At 37.0% G+C, this 24,308-nt stretch overlaps 1 protein-coding gene across 3 annotated transcripts in view; it reads right to left on the bottom strand.

Moving 5' to 3' along the window:
* The window catches only part of ADAMTSL1 (ADAMTS like 1), a 381,058-nt gene that overhangs the window by 180,437 nt on the left and 176,313 nt on the right, over positions 1–24,308 (bottom strand). For all 3 annotated transcript variants that reach the window (XM_079113153.1, XM_079113154.1, XM_079113152.1), the window contains 4 exons: positions 23,757–23,961; positions 22,387–22,534; positions 19,752–19,836; positions 1,315–1,616 (listed from right to left, as the gene is read on the bottom strand). In XM_079113153.1, the coding sequence (XP_078969279.1) occupies positions 1,315–1,616; positions 19,752–19,836; positions 22,387–22,534; positions 23,757–23,961 (740 nt within the window). The remainder of the gene's footprint in view (positions 1–1,314; positions 1,617–19,751; positions 19,837–22,386; positions 22,535–23,756; positions 23,962–24,308) is intronic.

Raw genomic sequence — 24,308 nt, 5'->3', positions numbered from 1 at the left:
GGTCAGGACTACTAAAAGTTTAAAAAGACCTGCTGGAGAAAACTGATTCTTTGCTAGTACTTGTTTCACTGTTCATTCCTTTTCAACTACAGGTGAACAATGTGGGCACATTTATTCTTACATTCTCAGTTATGACAAAAGATGCCCTTTAGAAGAGTTTCTCAAATGTCATGGTTTAGAAAACAGTTTTGGGAACCGATTTTCAGACTTTATTTCACCAGTGAAGGAAGAAATTTTCTGGGAATGTAGAACCTCAACATGCCCAAAGGGGTTACTGATGGCCAGCAAGAGGGATGTGATAGGAACTCAGTGGCACTTCCTCACCTATCAAAATCTCTCTTGGGAGTAGATGTGGGAGATAGTGAGTGACAACATGAATCTAATGCATTTTCTACAGTGATGAGAAAGACCACAATCTTGAAGAATTGAATTTTTTTGGCCACAATTCTGTTTATAACACCTGGAATAAAAAATTAACTGAAGAGAGATGGTAATCCCCTGGGTTTAATATTTTTACAATGTATACATACATTGAAACATATTGTACCCACAAATGTAACTGAGTGGTTAATAATTAAAAACTCACCATATAACCTATTTGTAGACCACTATATATTATACCCAAGAGAACCAGATGAATGTACATGAAAATGTTTGCCATTAGTTGAATATTCATAATAAGAAAGCTCCAGGAATTCTCTACGTGCTTGAAGAGTGGTAGGATGTAAAGGTTGTAGACAGAGAGCAGCAGCCTTGGCCTAGACCCAGCTCAGTCACTCTCTAGCTGTGAGGTCTTGAACAAGTCACTTTGCTCTTTTGCATATCAATGCACAATGGAGTGAGGTTCGACTTTGATCATTAAAATCCTTTACAGCTCCAGGTAAGGACTGTGCTGAATACCCTTTACACTCCCTTCCCCTTTGGAAAACCAGCTGAATAAACTAGAAAGACCCTAACCTATTCTTGAGAACAGCAGAATGTGTTGTTGTACTTTGGGTCTTGGTTCACACCACACGCACTGAGGCAAGGGTGCAGATAAACAAGACAATGTTGAGTACAAAACATCAGAAGGACAACTGAAAGCAAAGGCATCAGTTACAGGCCACTCACAGCTGAGAACCTGGGGCCACTGAGCAGAAACAGAAATCAAATCCATTCATTCAGTTTAAACTTTCTTTACCTTTAGAATGTCTGCTTCCTTTCCTGCCCCCACTTATCATTCTTGATATAGGGGCAATCACGTGACACAGTTGCATGCAGGGAGAGAAGAGACAGAAAAAGGACCAGGGTCTGAGCCAGGGGCTCTCTCCTTACCTCCTCCACACGATTCGGAGCACTTGGTGAACCCTTCATACTCCCAGTCATACAGTTCATCCAGATCCTGCAGGCCACCCAAGAGCCCATCTGTGGAGTCCGGGTTAAACTCAGGAATTTCCCCATTGCATGGTCCTGCATAACAGGCACGCTGGGAGGCTGGCTTGGGCCCTTCGCACTCATCAACTGGCAGGTCAGCCACGGACTGAGAGAAAGACAGGAGCACTTGGCACCTGACTACTCGCACCTGGGTTCCCATACCACAGGTGACTGTGCAGGCCGACCAGGCCTCTGGGATGAACCTGCAGTCAGCAAGCAAACAAGAGGACAGGATGAGAAGCTCCAAGCAGAACAGCGCTGGGGTTGTGAGGGGATGCATGGCACCTGCTTCTGCTGCCCAGGGCTGGCTCGGGATGTGCTCAGGGCTCCTCCACCCTGTCCTGTGATGGGAGCTTCAGTTTAGTTCATGAGCTCATTGGCTACTGATTCTGGATTGCTTGCTTCATGTCATGTGAACTCCCAGCTGCAAGACATTCCTGCCCCAGACCACCTGCTTACTCAGGGCTCTGCCCACAGTGGTAGCTCTTCAGAGCAGGGAATTGGTGATTCTTTTCCTCACTCTAAATCCCAGCACTTGTGCTTCCTGCACGATGATGCTGGCTATTCTTAAAGCAGACTAATACTGATACTAAAAACTATAACAAAATAAGCCCTGCAAGATATTTAAGGAAGGTTTTTTTTTAAAGCCTGGATCTCATATTCTGTAACTTTCTTTGCTTTTTATTCATTGTGCTTCTTAAGATTTATTTATATTTATAAAAAAGATTTTTTTTGTAAGTTTCCAAGAATGGTGCAGTCTTCTTCCTCACACATTCTTTGAATTAGTCTGATCTCCAATTCTTTTTATATCATAGTGAAAAGCCATGCTACAAATTTAAATCCAAAGGCATGTGTCAGTAAACGAGAGGATCTGCATTCATACAAGTTTGTTCAACATCCTCCTCCCTCCACCCTGAAAAAAAGCTACATTTGGAAGAATTTGGTTTTTCTCTGAGTTTCTCCAGAATGTAGGAAACTATCCAAATTCAAAAAAAAAAAAAAAAAAGAGAGAAAAGTTTTTCCTCCCCATTAATCAGCCATGGCCATAACTGTAATGACCTTGAGAGGGGCCTACAGGAAAAAATCCAGAAAGAACCACAACATTTCCAAAAAGTTAGTATAATAATCTGGGGAGAAAACTTTGGGATAATTTTTTCCCCATGATTCTAATGCTTTTGCACAGGGGAGTCATGCTGGGAAGGCATGCAAACCTGGTTTAACCTTGACTTTGGCGGAAAAGACTGATAAGATGGTTACAGCATGAAATCCTAACAAGTGCAAATGGTTTATATCTAGTTCAAGGAAATTGAAATTCTAACAGCAAACCAATCCAACTTTTCACACTACAAAGAATACAACAAAAATGTTTGCTGGCCTGAACCTGGGCTTTATGTGCAACAGAGGTGGTCTGGCTAGGAGAGATGATCTTTCCCAAAGCTTACACAGTGCCCTGAGGCTTAGCAAGAGACCCTTCAGGAAGGACTTGACCCCAGCTACCTTTGAAGAGGAATCCACTAGGAGAGAGAACAAAGGTTATCATGGCCTGTCAGAAGGGTGGGTGAGAATGGAATGGCCACCCAGAACTGTTCCCAAGAAATTGTCATCACAATTTCACCTCCCCCTTCCGTTTTTGACCTCTTTATCTTCTGGTATGTAGAGAACTTGGGGGAGAAATAGTATCCTAAAGGATTAAAAGGTCTTCTCTCCTTAAATAATGCTACCTGAGGAATATTGCTCTATCACTTGTAATAGCCCTCTTTAATGACCATTGGAACAAGGATCAGCAAGCCTTTCCTGTAAAGAGCTATACAAAAAATAATTTAGATTATTTCGGCCATGCTGTCTCCATTGCAAGAACTGTTGCATGAAAGAAGCACACAGATGAATGGGGTTATCTTCCAATAAAACTTTACTTATTAAAATGGGGCAGTCAGGAGAGATGAGGGAAGGGTCTGGATCTTGTCTGTGGGATGTGGTTTTCCTACCCCTGCTATAGAAAAGAACATTTGGTAGGATTGCCAAACACATTGAAATTTAAAGATAATCCCCAAACTTATTTTAGGTCTTAGGGTCCCTCTCTTTCTACATATATAAGCTTATAGAATTATAAGTAGTTAACTTTATTTGTGCTTTATCTTCCAAAGTCCCAGTGAAATCTAGAACCCAGATGAAATCTAGGATACAAACTGATATGTAAACTGCACCCTCAGCTCTCCTTGTCTACAATATGAATGACTTTGCATTTGATCTCTTTCCAGAACCAGGATGATGCACCAAAAGCACACAAAGTAGAAAAGACCTGCTACGGAAGTCCCATGCACTTGTTGCAGTAGGTGAAATGTTAATTTTAAAGCAACATCTGTAAGATATGTCTTATATATGTCACATATATATGTATATGTGTATATATACGTATACACACACACATAATGTATACGTGCATCTATGTGTATGTGCAGTTTGACTATGTGGACATTTAGGGTTAAGAGCAAAAAACAATAAACATCTGCTTTATGTTTCCCAAAATGAGAGTCTTATCAAATGTAAAACAGCTTCACTGGCATTTTGCCCAACCCACTATCTGTAGGTCTTTGTCAGGTTCACACCAATTAAAAACAATTTGATTTTTAAGTGGTGCTGTCTTTTGGCAGTCATCTTAATTTCTCTAGTGCATACACTGTATGATATAATATATTCTCTCTTGTTGAAGGCAGGAGATTATATTTCAAAAGAAAAATATCTGATAGTGCAAATGGCTAAATGAATAATAACTGTTTTTCTTATGAAGCTTTCCCCCATGTCCCTAGGTCTCTCAACTCTGCATTTACTATCTTGGATTTTCTGGTCACAAGTGGGAGGGAGCAAGGTCATTGAGAGGGCAGGCAAGTTACAAGGCTTAAATGTAATATTCAGAAGTTTCATCTTGAATAGTACTTGCTGGGCTAGAACCTTTAAAGTGGATCATGTAAAATGGAATGCAATCATTTTTGTTTTGTTTTCTTAAATCAGTATATTAATCATTTTGATGTGAAAATATACAATAAAAGATTTTTATTACTGAAGTTCAATTTGGGTAATTTAAAAGTTCTTTTTGCTAGCACTTATACTGCCAGATGGCTAAAAACTGACTGGTCAAGTGAGTTCTTTAAAAGATGGGTATAAGCTTCAGAAGGGATGATATGATTCTGACATTTAGTTTTCCCATCTCTAGGAAATTAAAAAAAAAAAAAAAAAAAAGTACCTGGCAAATGATCTATGTTTTGTTCTGGTCATCTATTTGAAAGCTTAATTGTTCATTTCATGAACACAAAGCTTGTTTTACTTAGTTATTACCACAATCTCATTTATGAAATAGAAAACAGTAACAATCAAATTCACTTGTCAAGTTCCTAGTAGTTTATTAGTGGCTATTATGGACAGAAGCATTCAATGAAATAACAAAAACAATTACTTTGTTTAAAAAGATGCTAAACAGAAACAATGTACTCTTGGTTAATTAGTCTCATGTCACCACAGATAGGAGCCACAGCAAGGCCCCTATTTTATAGATTTATGGTCTATAAAGACATTAACAATTAACTTTCCTTTTTTCTCTCATTACTTTCCTCCCTTTCGCTTTCCCATATTATATGTTTTTTTTTTTTTTTTAAATGGGGGAATTATACAAAATCAGAATAGCTTAGCAGGTATGTTATTTTGATGCATGACAATCTCATGGTCTGGTTTCAAAATTCAGATTTGCAGGGAATCAGATTAGAAATACTGGATTTTAGTAAATTTCAGTATTATTAAAATTTTGAAACTAGAGGGGTTGGTGATTTCTATTTACCTCTTTCCTTTGTGTATATTTAGGTATGAAAGTGGGGGCATGATATTACAGTGAGGAGAGAGGAGGAATACATTGAACAATTTAGGGAAAAACTATGAAAAACTTTAAAACAGACCCAAAAGATTATTGGCCATCCTATTAAGTGCATCCTTCCTGGTTATATTAGCTTTTCATTGATTTTGAGCCATTTTATCACTTACAGTTGCTGAACACTGATAATGCAAATGATTCTTACTCATAAAAGTGTGGATTAACTCTGTCTCCTGGAACACAATTGATTGTTGTCCTGCAGATAGAACCATTTTGTATCTATTTCTAAATTCATTTTAGCATTCTTATTTACCTAAATATACATGGTTTTAAAAAATTCCCTTTGAATTGGTTGTAACATTTTACTGGTTCCCTTGTTAGTCAATGAGTCACAGTAGTCTCCCTTATTCTAGGTTTTACTTTCCACAGTTTCAGTTAACCACAGTCAACCATGGTCCAAAAATATTAAATGGAATGTTCCAGAAATAAATAATCCATAAGTGTGAAACAACTTTTTATTAGAGCATATTGCTACAATTGTTCTATTTAATATTAGCTATTGTTGTTAATCTCTCACCACACTTAATTTATAAGTTAAGCTTTATCATAGGTATGTATGTATAAGGAAACACAATGTAGTATATATAGGATTCAGTAGTATACTTTTAGGCATTCGCTGAGGGTCTTAGAATGTATTTCTGTGGATAAGGTGGGACTATTGCAAATAAGAATTTTGACAAATGTTCATTTTATATTTGCATGAGAATTATGGGTTTTCCCCTTATGAAAATTTTTTAAACTAGTGACCACAAAAGAAACTAGAAAATAAAATGTTATATAAGTAATTCTATGTTGAATTAAACAAAAACTCTTTTACACAAATTATCATTTGGGGGCAAAGAACTCATGGTCTTTGTTGATAATAATGTTATTCCATATTGCCTTTTAAACCAATCTCCTTTTTTATTAATCTTTTAAAGTCTGAACATTTGGTTCTTCTGATTCTGGGCAATACTTGAAACTATAACAGAGTAAAATTTTCAGGACAGGGGCAGTTACTTCAACCCAGGATAGGCAGATTAGCATTGGAAGAGGCATCTGGATACCTAAGAAACATTGATGCTGACTAAGAAAAGAAACTTGAATAGGGAAGGGCAATTCTTCTCTCTACCTGTACCTTCATGTGCTTCCCACTTTCATATGCAACCAGAAGGTCTCAAAAATTTTTGATTATTTAACATCTCTCAATGAAATTAAAAGGGAAAACTTAAAAATCTTTCAGAGTAAGTATACAAGAAACCTTTGGAATGCTACAAAGGGAAGGTAACTCTTCAACTGAATGACTTTAGGAATTTTTTAAAATTACTTGTAAAATCCACAATTCTAAGGTAACTTTAAAAATCATTATTTAAAAGTATAGCTGGAGCATTAAGGTTTTAGGACAACATCTACCCAAAATGTCACTCTACATTCCCTTAGGACTGTCCCTGAATCATTCTAAATAAATGAGTATCTAACTTATGAAAGATCATCAGCTAAGGATACTTGATCTGAATGTGAAATTATGAAAATATTTCTCAATTGCTATTTGCAACCCTCTGGAGCTGCAAATAATTTATACTAGTTATGCAACTTATTGAGGTCTCCAGGCAAAATTCTTCATAGGTGTCGAGGATACCTCTCCACAAACCTCTGAGAGCACCACTTCTTTTCACAGGTTCCTTAAATGCTTAAGCACTAGGGTCTGTGAGGACCTTTGGCACTGCAAAGTAACCCAATAGTAGAACCAAGAATAGAATGATCTTAGAAATTAAAATAGCAGATGACAATTTTGATAAGAGTCACCAACTATTTGAAAAGAAAAAAACAACAACAACAAATCAGTGACTGCCTTTCTAACACCACTATGCAGTAATAACTTGAAGGAAGGAATGAATTCAAAAACACATATGACAGTGTTAGGAGAACTGTATTTAGAGCCATTTTCCATGTGGCAATTTCATTTTCTCATCATAATGATGACATTCATTTTGGGTTCTTTGAGAGACAGCTGGTCTCTCTGCAAGAATGCCTCAATGTTCCTCTTGTAGAAAATGCTTAATGCTAGAAGTAGAAGAAAAGCTGACTGCATCAAAGAGCACATTCTCCTTTCAAAGGGACTTTATACTAGAAGACAATGTTGCGGGGGATGAATTTGCTGAAAGTTCCAATGAGACCAGAGATGACTGGGCTCTTTCAAATCCAGGAAGGTCAGATCTTTGAGTGTTTTGTTAAAGTCATCTCACAGTTCTGCCTGTCTTCCTCCAATCTGGTTCAGACAACATAGGAGGGACCTGTTGAGCATGAGGCTGCACTTTTCTAACTGTAAGAGAAGAGCCAGCAGGAAAGTAATGATCAGTTTTTAAGAATATCAGCTTCATATTCTCTGCTATTCCTGACAGATCCAATCTACCATGTCCCAGTGGTACTCAACACACTCGATCATAGCTTCCTTCTCAAAGTTCTTTTTGCTCCTGAACTACCTGACATCATGCTCTCTGTTTTCTTCCCTGGTCACTGCCTTCTCAGTCTCCTTTTCTCAGTCCGTCTTCTGTTCTCAGTCTCTACATATTGCCAGGTGCCAGGCTCAGTTCTGCACTGCTTTCCAATGTGTTTGTCAAGGATTCTCAGTTTCAAATACCAACATTGTGCAAGAAATTTCTAATCTCAGAACTTTTATCTTTGAAAATGAATAAATACTAATTAGTCTATTTATCAAAACTTTAGGGCTTCTAATGTGCCAGACACTATCCTAAGTACTTCATAAATCAAAGCTGTTGAATCCTAATGGGAACCTGATGAGACAAGGACTGGAATCCTCACTTGGTACACAGATGGGGAAGTCGAAACAAGCCACAGAGCTGCCGAGCTTTCACACTCTCTACTACAGGTTGCTACCTCTTCTTGCCATTTTCTCTTTATGTTTCAAAGCCATCTTCAATGTAAAATATTCAAAATGGAACTCTTGATTTACTCCCTCAGCAACCCATGCATCTTCAAATCTTCTCCATCACAGCAAATGTTTCCACTAGCTACCCTCCTAAGTCAAAACTCAGGAGTTATTCATGAACCATGGATTTCCCTCACTCCTCACTTGCAACTGATTGCCAAAGTCATCAGTTCTTTCTTGGGAATGTGTCTTAACCGCATTTACTTCTCTCCATCTCCACTGCCACCACCTATCATTGATACAACAATGATAATAATAGCTAACAATTACACTTGTTGTTTAATGTATTTCACACATATTACTCATTATATATACATGTACAGACATATAACATTATATATGTCTATGTAACATTATATCTATGTATATTTATATATAATATTGTATATGTGTGTATATATGCTATATGTACACATGCATCCATAGATAACATTGTTGGGAGATGGGTACTATTGGATACACTATGAAAGAGACAAAAGATATTTCTGGTTGTCTTTTCAATGAAATGTCAGCATTGTCTGGTTCTCTTCTAAGGGTGGTCTAATTCTATGAATTATGAGGCTTATATTATCTTTGGTTAGTCTCTTTTGCAACTTCACAGAAACAGACATTTCCTGTAAAAGGCTGGTGATGATACAGATGTTCTTGTCCATATGATGGAAATTTTTTCCTGTTTCTGTCAATGCAAATGATCTTGTCTGTTAGAAAATATAAACTTTTCTAAATCCAATTTTCATTTGAATTAGTTTTAGTGTCTTAACTAGTTTGCTGAATAATTCATAAAGAAAAATTTTGACATGTGTCCATTTTATATTTGCATGAGAGTCATGGTTTCACCTTTGGGAAAACTGTATTTTATAGTACAATCTTCATCCCAATTTTGATAAGATCGAGACCCACAAGATTTGCAAGGTCATGCTGCTCAGTAAATGGCAGTGGCAGGATCGAAAGAGGGGGTTGCTTCTCCATCCATGCTCTTCACCCCTCCGGGCACTGTGTCTTGCTTTGCCATGTCAACCAGGACCACTGGGCTAACGCTGTCCCCTACACAACCACAACAGCCACTAATCTGTCTTCTTCCTCTGTTCCTTTTTCCAGTCTGTTCTTCACAGTGTAACCAGGGGGATTTTAAAATGGAAAGCTTTTAGTTGTTTCCTGCTGTGCTGAGAGAAGAAGACGCCCCCCCCCCCCGCAGTCCACGGTCACACTAAGTCATTCTCCACCTTCATCTTCCACTGTTCCCCCCCATCACTACCTTCTAGTCATACCTGTCTTGTCTTCTTTTTTTTAATTTACATAAATTTTAATTCCAGAAAGCCTGAAATCATATTTTTTTAACAATCTCAAAACATATCTTTTTTCTCAGAAATGTTTTTAAATAATGGTTGGTTAAAAGCAAAAGACTCATTCTTTAGTCTTTCAAAAAGAATGTCTTTAGTGAGAAAACATCACTAGGAAACTATTTTCCTCCAAATGGATTTAGATTTATATTTGTTTTTAGATTATTTTGTTTCATCAGAAAGGTTACAAAGTTTAAAATCCTAGGGATTTTCCAATTTATTACTTGTGAATTTTTTCTGCCCACCCTCTCCTTCTTCCTTACACTAAGAACTCAATAAATATATGCTGTGGTACCTAACCTCTATGAATAACTCCCATTAATTTGTTCCCATGCTAAAGATGAATGGATAAAGGAACTGTGGTATATATACACAATGGAATATTATTCAGTCATAAAGAAGAACAAAATTATGGCATTTGTAGGTAAGTGGAGTTGGAGAATATCCTGCTAAGTGAAATAAGCCAATCCCAAAAAAATCAAAGGCCAAATATTTTCTCTGATAAGTTGATAGGGGGAAGGAAGGATGGAGGTACATTGAATTGTATAGAGGGAGATGGGGGAGAGAAAGATGGTGGAATGAGACAAACATTATTATTCTATATACATGTATGGTTACATGAATGGTGTGACTCTTCATTGTGCACAACCAGAGAAATGATAAGTTGTACCCCATTTTTGTACAATGAATCAAAAAAACAAAACAAAATTTCAAGTCCTATTAAGGCCTATTCTTGAAAGTTCCAAGACATTAATTACTTCCATTGCATTCTACTGGTCAAAGCAAGTTTTGAGGCCAGCCCTGCATCAAGGGCAAGAGCAATAGGCTGTGTCACTTGAAGTCAGGAGTACCACATCAGGAGTATCATTTCTCATACCTGTCTTCTTTTACTTCCTCAAAAGTGTGTAGTTCTTTCCTGACTCAATATTTGGACATATGTGGGTCACTCCCTGCAGGACCCTCTTCCTGGTTCTTGGTTTAGAGTAACTCCCACTCATCCCCAGGTCTCAGCTTCTGTGTCCCTTCTCAGAGAGGACTTTCCCAGTCCCTAGAGCTGCTGGGTTCTTGTTAGACTCTCTGAGAGTGCCTCTTCATTTTCTCATATTGCTACCAGTCTTTGATAATCACAGTGTGATCGCTATGCAATAACCTTCTCATTAGACCAAATCTCTGTGAAGGCAGAACTTAACATGAGTGCTTGATAAATTTTTTCAATGAATTCTAATTAGGAAACCAATAATTGCTATTATGAGTGACTTGGTATTCAGATTATTCTTGGGCTCAAAGTCTGAAACCAAACTAGAAAAAGAAGCAACGGACTAAAAATCTCTTAAGAAATCAAATCATACTTCTTTGATTCAGACACTGGCATTAGGAAACACTTTTTTGGTTCTTGAAGTTTCTTTTGGTCTTTTAAAGCTCTCATACCAAAATTTAGTAGCTATGATAGACACTCATTTATATTTCTTATAGCTAAACTTGGGCAGTATGTGTTGGCCTCATTTCATTGTGATGGGTTGTTGGGTACTCAAATAGTTTGGGGCAAGTTTAAGCCCTGTTCCCATCATAATTTAGTTAAAATCTCAATAGAAATGCTATTTTATAGAACAAGAATTTTTAGACAGATGCTGACCTCAGTAATTTGTATATGACTCCAGTCAAACATTGCCTTATCTTATTACTAGCTACTCAACAGAAAAGGCTCTGGAGCATTTTTGAGTTGTTTCTAGGTTAAAGGGACTCGAGAGTGCTCTTACATTTTTATCTACTCTTTAAAATTCAACATATACAAAGTTTTTGGAAAAAAGGAAGATAGACTCTTAATTGCATCTAGCAGATACAGATGGAGCCAAATGAATCTTACAAATGAAAAATAAAGGGATGAGATTTGTTTGAATGTCTTTCTTTCCCTGTGCTTTTCTGACCTTTCTGGAAGAGAACATGATTTGAAAGTTTGCTTTTCCTTGAGGGTAGCCTATTTAAAAAGACGAGTCCCAAAGGGACTCCAGATGGGTTAGAACTGACATCCTATCAGTACACTTATAGTTGTAAGTTTAATGCCATATTATTTTCTATATTATTTCCAAAATATTTCCATATTTTAAATCCAGATTATTTCCCTGACTTTGATGAAAATCAAAAATAGTATAAACTCAAATACTTTTCACGAACCATTTCTTCTTCATACAGAGTGGAATTAGTTTATCTTGCAATTTTGTAAAGGTTTCTTTCCCTTAATTCAACAAGTTTGGCAAAGCTTTCCAATGAAAAGTTCAGTTCATTAAAAATGACCTTAATGGACTTAACATATATTGGTGGTGACAAGGTCCATACTTTATTTTGGCACACAAGGATCCTATTAATTTGTCTTTGTCACTCTCTAGGGCTCAGCTGAGCAACAGTTCAGATTTAGCTTTCTGAAAGTAGCTACGGAATGAGCAACAGCAGTAATGGTGGGAGGGGCTGACAAATTTAGAACGTCTTGGATTGTAATACAGGCTTTTCCAGTGACTACATAAAAATGGCTCTATCTGCTTGCTTGGGTTTATTACTGATTGTGCTGTCTCTGTGCATGCTGGAAGCAATCTATGGGAATCAAATGTATTTAAACCAGAGTTGCTTTTCCACCTAAGCAGTTTCTGAACTTTCCTCACTCAACATTTGCAATTTTCCATAAATCTCTTTTTTTGAGTCTTATAATAAAATTTTACTTTTAAAAAAAATCTCATCTTTGAATTTTATTTCAAATCTTATTATATTCTTAAATTTGTTCTATTTAGTTATACATGCCAGCAGAATGCATTTTGATTCATTGTACACAAATGGCGTACAACTTTTCATTTCTCTGGTTGTACACAATGTAGAGTCACACCGTTCGTGCAATCATACATGTACATAGGGTAATGATGTCTGCCTCATTCCACCATCTTTCCGAACCCCTTCCCACTTCCCTCCCCTCATACCCTTCTGCACAATCCAAAGTTCCTCCATTCTTCCCTTACCCAAATCCCCCCACCCCAATCCTGTTATATATCAGCATTCACTTATCAGAGAAAACATTTGGCCTTTGGTTTTTTGGGACTGGCTTAAGCTCTCGCTTAGCATGATATTCTCCAACTCCATCCATTTACCTGCAAATGCCATAATTTTACCTTTCTTTAAGGCTGAGTATATACACCACAATTCCATTGTGTATATATACCACAGTTTCTTTATCCATTCATCTACTGAAGAGCAATTTTTACTTAAATAAAGACAACTAATCTTTGTCCCTTGGAATAAACTCGGGCTAAATTAATGAGCCTTCCAAGAGTTTCAGAAGCCTAGAAGAGAGGCAGTAAGACTACATTAGTGGGGAACCACTAGCTGAGCTTTGGGTTAAGTAGTTTGGTTCTTGCTCAAATGCCATTAGAGACATGATGTGTACGGTAGATACACACAATATCTGCCTCAGCTTCTCATATTGAGTGATTATTATTCATTTTAACTGCCTTAAAGATTCCCTGGTAGATACATGATGCTAGGAAAGCCTAATCCTAACAGCTGTTCTTACATACGCAGAACTACCTGCAGACCAGGCGCTGCACATACACTAACTCAATTCTCACAGTAACCCAAGGACATAGAGAGTATTATTATGCTCATTTCACAAATGAGGAAATGAAGTGACTTGCCCAGGGTCCACTGTTGCTAATGGGGATCCAGGATTCACACATGGTCTGTCACTGAAGCCCACACTTAACCACTGGGCACACAGCTGTTCTGCATGGAGGGAAGATTAAGTTGAGTTTTTACTTTGATCCTAGCAGGGTTATATCCTTGTTGGGGGCATACAAATCATAGTCTAACTCCTTGCCAACTTACATAGTTGGTAACTTGATGTAGCTGGAAAGAAATCACTTTAGGGGGGCAAGAATGGGGGAAGGAGGGACTGTATAGAGGGATAAGAGGGGTGGGAGGGGTGGGGTAAGAAAAAAAATAACAGAATGAATCAAAAACTATTACCCTAGGTAAATGTATGATTATACAAATGGTATGCCTCTACTTCATGTACAGAGAAACAAGATGTGCCCCATTTGTTTACAATAAAAATGAATTTAAAAAATCACTTTAGGAAATCATCTGAAATCATCTGAAGCCTGTTTTCAACATATAGGTAGGAATCACAGAGAAACAAATAGTGGTATAAAAATTTGATTATTTATTATGTAAGAAGATCTAATAATCTTTCCTCCACTACTAGTTTTGGAGCCAAAGCCAGTTTCAAATAAACTCCATCATCTTCTAAACACCAGTTCACATCAACATCCCCCTCAAACTCTTTCAGTATGTATATTTCATTCTTCTTTCACTTATTTCTTTTATTTGTTCACTGCCACATACTAGCTTAACTATTCTGTGTTTTATCTCCGAGGTAGATGCGATTCTAAAATATGGTGATAAAGAACTTGGGGATTCAATTAGTCTCTTATACTCCATTAAAAATCGCACTGTGCATGCCCCAATGTCAAATGGCCTTTCTAAAAAAGAGGTAGCTTATTTACTCCATCTGCAGATTGATGATCAATACTCAAGATTTAGGTCACCATCCTGTTGCTTCTGTGGTAAGAAAGCACTAAAGATTTTTTGAGGGCAAAGAGTACTGGTTTCATAATACCTGCCACAGTGCCATAAGATGGAGTGGGTGAATTTAGGTATAAAAAATTGGTAGGTCCAGTACGTCTCCAAAGTCATCTAAAGTACATAATTAGCCAGATAATTTATACTAAACACACTATTTGCTGTTGCAGAGAATATAAAGAATGAGAATGATTTTTATAGATGGGGAAAAGGTCAGGAAGTCAGGAACTGGAAGTCAAGAGAGGTCAAGACTCTGAGGATTGTGAGGATAAGGGCTGATTCTGTCTGGCCAATGGGAGGTTTTTATTCTGCTCTGGGTCATTTCTTGAACTCGAATGCATTTGTGAGTTTTTGTCTTAGATTTCCTTTGCTCAAAATGTGCTGCTTGAACATCTTTTTTGTTGGTTTAATGATCTGAAAACACTTTAAATTTCTTGATCTTAGATGAATCTTGATTCTGAAGAAACATGTTTCTATGCATATATGAGATATTCCTTGTTATTTTCCATTTTGAGATTCATGAAGAGAATGACAGTCAGGTAACTTATATTAAGAATATAAGCAGCCACACTATCTGGGTTCATCACTGATGTTTGATCTCCATATTCTTTGGGGGAAATACAAATGTATGTCACACAGATAATATTTCTAATCACTTTTTAAAAAATATATGAATTCACATTCTTAACCACTGAGTTAAGCCATCCACATTCTCAGACAATTTACAAGGTATAAATATGAACTAATGTAAACATATAATTATATATTATATATTTAAATACTATTTTCACCAAGGAAAACAGAACACTTAATGACTGTAAGATCACTATGGTGACTCTTATTTGTCCTTCTCTCTGCATCTAAATCCTAGTGGGTTCTGTTCACACAGACACATGACAGAAACTTCCCTTTGCTCCTTACTGCATCAGCCCCATTGCTAACCTGATGCCATCTGGCATCCAGATATTATTGCTGCCGTCTGTCTGCTTTGCTTTTCTCCTTTTCCTCCTCCTCCTCCTTCATCTTCTTCTTCCTTCATGGCTTACATTGAAGACCTGAATATTATGTTGAAGTTCAAATGGCTTCTTAACCATACAAATCTGTTGACTGAAAATCTACTAAGATAACTCAAGATTGCTAACAATGCAAGATCAAGGCACAAGAGCTACTCAATCTTACCTTTGAGAGGATGGCATCTGTAAGGACTTCTATCTGGTGAATGTCAGCTATTTGGTGAGGGGATGCTGGTTAAAATAGTTGTGTTGGCTACACAGTCCCCAGTGAAACTGCTATATGCTATTGCTTAGTCTGAACTATTGAAGAACTCCAGCAACTGAAATATACCTGGGAAGATCCTGGCTTCCCTGAGTGCCCAGGTAGTTCTCACTTCCTCTAACTGGGATGTGTTGCTTTAGCTACTAGCTGGAAAGAGAAAGGCAGAGTACCTGGAGTGTCCAGGCAATACCTTTTTCCTTAGCCTGGCTCTTTTACCAAATTACCCTCCATGGCATCTGGTGGTGTGTTAGTGGCCTGAAGGAGTTAGGAAATGAACAATTTCCTTCCAATTCCACATCAGATCAGGCTTCTTAAGAAGACCAGCTAAATGGTTTCCTGTTCAATAACATTTCCTTAAATGTCATAGAGATCACCATTATATCATTTTTCCTCAAGAAATTAACCTTTTAAAGAGGTCATAAATGTGTACTGACCTCCAAGTGACAATGACGTTTGTGCCCACTTCTCAAACAAGACTGAAAATAAGATATAAAAATAAGAGATGGGAACTCTGTCAACGATTCTTTTAGCTTCCAACTAACTAATATAAATGTACTACCACATTGCGGTTTCAATCCACCAGGAAATAAAAGGAACCTTTGAGGGTTTAAAAGCTATTCCCATGTATTTTTCAGTAGAAAGAACCAGATGGGCTCAATCTGACATATAAATGATGTATCCTAAATCTAACAACACTCTCATCGACTAGGTTAGAGGCAAATTCAGAAACATAGTTTGAATTGTAAGAAAAAAATTCCATTAGCATTTTCCCTATTTCTCTTTTCTAGGGCTAAGAGTACTGTTATTACCCTCAGAAAAATATGAAGCCTGTCTCTGAACCACAATTCCTTCTGTGTTAACTGGGTAACAAGGATTTCTATGGATTCTCTAGTTGACAATTGCTGAAGCAAATTTACTATATTTAATTTATTTATAAGATTGCCTGTGTTTGATGAGCTTCCTGGCTAAACCCCTTTCCCTGGCTGTCTCAGTTTGGGGTTTGGATCTTGTTTGCATTGTCCCAGTCAATGGTAGAGATAACAACTTGAAAAAAAAATCTTGCTTGATGATTCTTGCTGCTGGTTTTTGGGAAAATTTGATAAAATTGTGTGCCCGAATCAGGCAAACCAGGATCATCAGTGAAAAACCAGTTCAGAGGGCTTGACTCCCATAACTGGGTAGGAATTCATTTTTGCATACCAAGAAAATATATTCATCAAATGTTTCTATCTTTGTACCACATGCATCAGATACATCATAAGTAAGCCATTATGTTGTTGAATGAACAAGTAATATCTTAAGGTATTTCTGAATTGAAACTGCAGCTTCCTATAATAAATCTAGAAGCATTTCACCACCATGTGACCCAACCTGCACCATTATTTCAGTGATTCTAGGAGATTGATATCTGTATTCTTACGTTCTGCGTGGTGTTTAGTTTAGGGGAACCATAATGTCTATGTATTCTTCTTTTCTATAAAGATTTCAGTTATTTCTTGGCAAGTCTGTGTTTAGTCCTTTATCATAGTTTTCTTCTAAACATATCTTAGAGAGGTTTCTTTCTAACATATTTTTGGCTGGAATGCTAACTAATCTTTTTCTTACATTTTGGGGTTGCTAAAAGTATCTAACACTCAATAAGGGTATCTCCATATGCTAAAGACTTAAACATAGTGATTTTCCTGTGCTCTTTAATGAGACAGGCTGTTGATAATATTTTCACTTTCCATATGGGCAAACAGAAGATGTTTGCTGCTTTTCTACAGAACCCTTCAATGTTTGCTGGAGCTAATGCAAGAAATAATAGTTCTGGACCACTACACACTGCTTCAGTGCAGCAGTTCAGAAATGACAGCCACAGCTTCTAAACATTACAATTTAATTTAAGCAATGTGAGTCTCTTTGGTGGGGGGTGAGAGGAACAACTTGCTGACAATATATCATTTTTTTCATTATACTTTGGAGAGTAATTAAAGGCTTCTACATACTATAGAGAGTGGTCTGTGTTTTTTAAAAAGAAGAAATAAAGACCATGCAAAATTATGTTTTTTAAATTCAGAATCAATTAAAAATATAACACTTAGGACACTTCCTAGGGTTCAGTAGACTAAACAGTAAAAAGTATTAAAATGCAGAAATATATACCTTTCGTGACATTATTCTACAGATGGTATTTATTTCATTGGTATAAAAATAATAGTTGTTCTGAGCATAACTGTGTACAGTTCCTTTACGCTGAACTAGCTCTCCAACTACAATCTACTTCAACTCAGATCAATCATACCACAATGGCAGTTCTATTACACCAAGAGTAAAGTTAAATGATCTAATATATGGCTATAGTTCAACAGCTAAAACTATGTGTTTAACTACTTTAATGATTTTATTAAGATTAAAATTAAGCATAAATCATCTTAATCAGAACACCAGTGGAAAACACTCATTACAAAGTATGGGTGACTGATGTCTATAGAATGCTTCTGCAAAAGTATTAAACTCCAGTTATAGCTTTCATCTGAGATGTGTATACTAATGTTAAAGGAGTACAATTATAGATGCAAGATGTTTTCATTTATTTTCAGCATTGTTCTACTATTTAATGTTGGTCAGAATACTATGTTATAGATAATATCATGCTTCAGAGGGAATGCCAAATTATAAAGTAAAAGGAGAGCAGATAGTTTAAGAAAAATAATACATGTTTGGTTTTAAATATATTTAACCAAAAAAATACATGCAAGGAGTAATCAGCTCCAAATACTACAGCATCTTTCAGTGTCTTAAATAGGACCTTAGTGGATGAAGGAATTAATGCCCTTCCAAAATGAGCTGCTTAATTCCTCCCAGGAACAGGAAGGTCTGTCAAACTAGGTAAAGGCAGGAGCAAGAAAAATAAATTTGAAGATTGTACTGTGTGATCTTTAACCACTGTCTTTCCTCCGAAGTTCTGTCCTGGTTAGTTGCTTTTCTCAAAGAATAGAAAATGTTGCTGTAGTAACTTTATAGAACAGGAACAATTTGTTTTGCTTAGCTGTCCTTTTAAATTAAAAATGTGTTATTTAATATGAGTACTGTTTTTTTCTGTGAAATCAAGTGACTTAATATAATTTATTTTAAAATGACCTTTAGTTTTTGAACAAATCTGCATTTTGAATTTCTTGTTGAATCTCTTGTTATTTTGGATGAGATTTAAAGACTACAATTTTGTGATCTGGAAAAACCACACCAGGCTTAGATTCAAACAAGATTAATCTGAAAAAACATCATAAATTGTATTTAATGATATAGATACAGTGTTCATTTATATCTCTGGTAAATTTAAACTACGGGTTGACTTGAAAACCATTTCCTATCCTGCATGTGATACTGTGAACACTTGGAGGTTGGATAACATGTCTTATGTTCTCATGACTAACACAGAACCCAGTACTTACATTAAATGAATTAATCTAGAAAATCTTCAACCTAAGAAATTGTTTGGTAGAGATGAAATTTTTCAATAAAATATATTCCCTTTTCTGTAAAAATAAGGCAGCAGATATGCCTACTGGTATTTTCTGGTGGAATCAATATGTACTTATCAGTCAATCAACCACTTTGCTTTTATCCTTCTTCTTCCTTATCTCTCCTTCTGATGCTACAGGCAAATCTGTGCCTAATGGTCTTATTAAACATCCTGGCTTTGATAAGACTGAGCAGCTATGAGACCATGAACAAGTGGAACGAAGATCAGGGTCTCCTTCTGATACCAAACCTAGCAAGAAAGGGAAAAGGAAGCTACTAAACTCTCCTTGCCCTCATCTATATTTCACACATCCTTTCTTTTCTTGGAGTGGATATACTGCAAAGCTGGAAATAAAGATAAGAAGCTTGAAATGCTGCCCGGACTTGCACATCTAATCTATGTTGCATCATCAGATGCAGCCTGGGCTTCCTCACATTTGGCCTCTTGCCAAGAGAAGAGAGCTCAGATTTTGGAGACAAGAACAAACAATCCACTGCATTTTTCTATTTCAGGCAAAACTGAAAAAATATTTAGGTTCAGACAGGATGGATCTAGAAATTTCTAAATTGCATTTCAATTCAAGGTTTTGACCAATGCTTTGAAATTGAAACATCTCTGATTGTTCAAACATGAAACATCCCTTCACCTTTGAGAAGATGTTGACGCTTGGTTCAGCACCCATGAAAGCCACAGACAGTGGGACACTGCTTTCTTTTCAAAAAAAAGAACTATTTGTGCTTTAGAACTTACGAGGGTTCTTCTGAGACGGCAGCTCCCTCTTCTAACTCTTGAGCTTGCTTGTACCACGGCAGCTTGGCCTCTACTGGAAGTTTCTCTGAGAATCAAGTGCATGCACATAAAAGAGAGGCGGTCAGAACCAATCTGGGGTTTCAGGCAAGTTCCTTGTTCTCACCAGTTTTCAGTTTTATGTTATACCTCAAAGTGACTATGTTGACAATAGCAAATAATGCTTTTAGGTAAATTGCTATTTCTGATGATGGTTATATCAAGAAAAATGAAATTGGATTTTCAAAATATTAATAATGTTAGTCTCTGTGTACATGTTTCCCCTTTATTACATTGAATAGCAAAGGAAAGTCCTTTTATTATGAAAGTCACAGCTTTAGGAACACTAGTTCAATATGCATATAAAGAATCATCAAAGCTTCTTTTCATACCTTTAAAAATGCTAACACAAAGCAAAAAAAAAAAAACTAGGTTGTAATATTTTCATTAATTTTTTTTTCCTTTTGACTATGTGTTATCTATGCCAGTCATCAAAAGCTAACAAACTCTGCCTCTGAAATTCACAAAACATTGCTTTAGTTATCTGATTTGTTCAATACCCCACCAAGGCTCACTGACAATTAGACTACATAGAACTTTGGGCCCATAACCTGTAATTTGACTTGTTTCACCTGTTTATGTAGCTTTGGCCAAACGACTCAGAACAAGCTTCCTAACTACTTCCTGGGAGAAAATGTGGAGGGAAAAAAAGAAATAGGGAGGTTATAACTGCTCTTACAGAAGTAACTGCCAAGATTCCCAACCTGACATATTCATTAGGGTCATTTATGGGCATATTTGCCTTTATAGTATGAACCAGTCAAGTTCTATCCACTATTTTATAACATATAATTATAAAGATGAAAGAAATATGTCCGTATATGCACACACCATAGAATTACATGGTATTTTAACAATATTTAGAGAGCCAGACTCACTAGTTAGTTGTGAAAATCCATATTTTTTTCCTGATAGTTAACCACAAACTGCTTTTCTTTTCCTGGAGTAACTTGCTAAAGACAGAACTAGTAAATGCTTGTTTTGAGTAAAAGCATCACTACTTGCCCTCTATGTGCATCTATAGCTTATAGTTAGAAAATAAAGTGAGAAACAAAAAACTGCCAAAGTCAAAAGGATTTGCTAATATGTGAAACCCAGCAACACAGAACCTATACACACATCATTTTACAACTCCCATCTATCCCAGTGATAGATGGTTGAAAATCAGCTACACCCTAGCTCTTTATAATACCTTTCATGTGAATGCATAGCATCAAGAAATCTAAATTAATGATGTAAAAGGAAACCCAAAGCCAAAAATATAGCAGAAATCCTGATTACTTTTAATAAATGCCAACTAAGCCATCTCTGACTGGTCAACTAAGCCATCTCTGACAGCACAAACATCCTGTCTTTCCCTGACCAAGGGTTCACTCTGGAACAAAGAGTGGACTTGAAATACTTTACTGTTCACTTGACCTGAGTCCCATCAGTTCATGTAGGGTGACTTCCTCTGATATTTGAGGACACTAATGATGGTCAAGAGTTGAAGGTAACATTTATTTTATGTCAGGCATCAGGCTGAGCATCATAATTACATTACATCTCATTTACTCTTGCATGAGCTCTAAGTGAGAGTAAATGAGACCTTCCCCATTTTACAGATGAAAAAACTGAGACTCTGAGAGAGATGCATTTATTAAAAGTAATCAGGATTTCTGCTATATTTTTGGCTTTGGGTTTCCTTTTACATCATTAATTTAGATTTCTTGATGCTATGCATTCACATGAAAGGTATTATAAAGAGCTAGGGTGTAGCTGATTTTCATAGATATTTAGTGGCTTAAGAAATAAATTAAGAAAGGAATGGAAAAACATACTTAGCATTCAAAATTGGAAGAGTTTTATAATGAAGAATTCTTTACATGTAAATGGTTTGTGACTTGGGGTTTCCCTGCTTCGTTGACAGACTAGTAACAATACTAGCACAGAAATCAGATTAGTATTCATGCTAATCTGAGAGGTCCAGTAGGATTATAACCCACTTGCTCACTAAGAAGAACCTTTCTAAAATTTCTTTTTAAAATAAATTATTTCTAGTATCTATCGAATTTTGATATATGTCAAATTTTCACTCCAAAATATATTTCTGGAATTTAGTCTCATTTTAAAGTTTTAATTTCCAATATAAAAGCAACAGTTTTCTGTTTCATCAGTTTGAAGTATGAGACTTCCCAGTGAATTTTGTACACAACTAGATTCCCTCCTTTGCTCTTAACAGCAAGAAATGTGGACAGTAAATTACACATATCTCTCCATACAATCTGATCTCCCTTTAAGCAGACATATCTGATATTTTTTGGCAACAGTCTTCAAACAACTTTATGACTTGGGAGATCATTGTATAAACAAATTGCTATATGTAGTCCTTAATAAAATTTAAAATCAAAACAATTTGAAAGATTAAAAAAAAAAAGAATCAAACCCATTTAGTAAAGTTTTAAAAAAAAATCATTGGTAAGAATACTTGGGATACTCAAAGCCATATAAAATTGCATCTGAATACACACAAGGATTAGGCCAGTAAAGAGCCAGTTACCTTTGGGCTTGTAGCAGGGAGTGGGTATGATGCATTCCTCTTTGATGTGGGGCTTTGTTTTCGGGCTGCAGCCTCCTGTGTGCATTCCTCGGTGGTCAATGCAGAGGACCACACGGTACCTGAGACCCTGGCCACATGTCACTGTGCACTGCAAAGAGATGGCAAGAGAGAAGAGACTCATAGGCAAAGCCTTGTTTCCCTTTCTTCACTTCCCAACTAAGACTTTTTATGTGAGAACTCCCCAAGAAGTTAGAACACTTTTACTGGTCATGGGACCTTTGTTCTGTTTGGCTATTTGAGATGAAGCTGGTTGAAAATTACATCACTTTGGATTGCTTAGGCTTGAATTCATCTGTCAGCAACCCTGAGGCACCCGGTGTGTGCAAAGTCTCAAATGGAGCACCAAAAAGGAGAAAAGAAACTAGAATACAGTATTTTCAAGTTTAATTACCAACACTGCTTTTTAATTAATTATTTTGCAAGTGACTGCAATGTCCCCAAATATGGGAAATGTTAGCTCCCATGTGGATATAAAATGAGCTTAAACTGCCATCATGGCTAATTTATATTGCAGTATGGTCAATCTAATTGATTATATTAAAGTGAAAAAAATGTTTATAGGAACAGATTCAATGGCCAGATGTAGATAGCACCCCCAATGGTTCTGCATGTCCAGTAGCATGTCTAGATATCAGAAGACATCACAGCTCTACTCTGTTCCCACAAAGCCACGAGGCTGAGTGAGGAGTTCTGTTCATTTCTATGGATAAGGGAACAATGATTTACTTCCACATCTTTCTATCGCGTATCATTTCCCTTTTCTATGAGCAGACAGGAAACCCAGAACAACATTTGAGGCTTAATTATTGCAGGTTTCCTAATGTTTGCAATTTTTGGGGTTTTAATATTCAACTTTATACGCATTTTTGTGTTGTTTACACTTTATCCACCCTCCAATGAATATTAGACACATTTTTAATTTAATCCACTAGCCTCTTTTTGGATAGAGTATAATAAATAAAGATTAAAATCAAACTCTAGTCTACAGAGCTCTACCATCAGAGAAGCTTTTGCAGATTTAGGATCAGTCATTCAGCCTCAGTGACTCTTGAAAGGCACTTGTTTCCCCAACAGAGGGGAGCAGAGGAGGCTTCCGTGAAGTAACTCAAAAAAAACAAAGACACTGAAAATTAATGTGCTTTTGGCCATGCTGAATCGGTGACATTTCTACTCCAGAAGCTAAGCTTATGGGCTTCTAGACACCCCAAGAGGAGAAGGGTAGAGCCGCACGGGGTACCCAGTGAGGCATGATGGCGAGAGGGAAGAGTGGACTTACTCTCCTAATGAACAAAGAAAGAGGGCACAGTTACCGGAGACCACTCCTGTGCCAGCCATTTAGGGCAGTCAAAAATGTTGCAGGGCTGCACGATGGGCATCTTAGGGGTGTACATGCATTTCCACTCTTCCACTGAAGTCACATGCCCCTGGATGTCCTCCTCCACACAGGAAACTGCCCGGCTCTGGATGCCCCCCCCACACGAGGAGGAGCAGGCGGTCCACGGGGTGGCCTCCCACCTACAGAAGCAAGGGGAGTCATCAGGGCAGACATGCACATTGCCTAAGCTCCTCAGTGACCTGTCACACCAACCCCATTCCCTGGGCCTATCGGGATCATCAGGTTCTCAGAGGCTATGGTCCAGAGAACCAAAAGATATCTCTTGCCTACAATCTGAGGAGTAGGAGACAAGGATTCCAAGTTGCCAAAAGCGCTCCATACACCATGGAACTTGACACTCATGTAAGAAATCACTGTTTAGGGAGCTGATTCCTGGATATCTGTGCTGTCTGTAACCTACTCAAGAGATGAAGTTCAGTCCTCAGTCCTTCCCACAGTTTCAAGATTTTTATACATATACATATGT

The sequence above is a fragment of the Sciurus vulgaris genome, assembly GCF_902686455.1.
Source record: "Sciurus vulgaris genome assembly, chromosome: 15".
In the NCBI taxonomy this organism is placed as follows: domain Eukaryota; kingdom Metazoa; phylum Chordata; class Mammalia; order Rodentia; family Sciuridae; genus Sciurus; species Sciurus vulgaris.
Note: the sequence above shows the minus strand (reverse complement) of the source record. Positions and strands in the feature narration are given on the sequence as shown.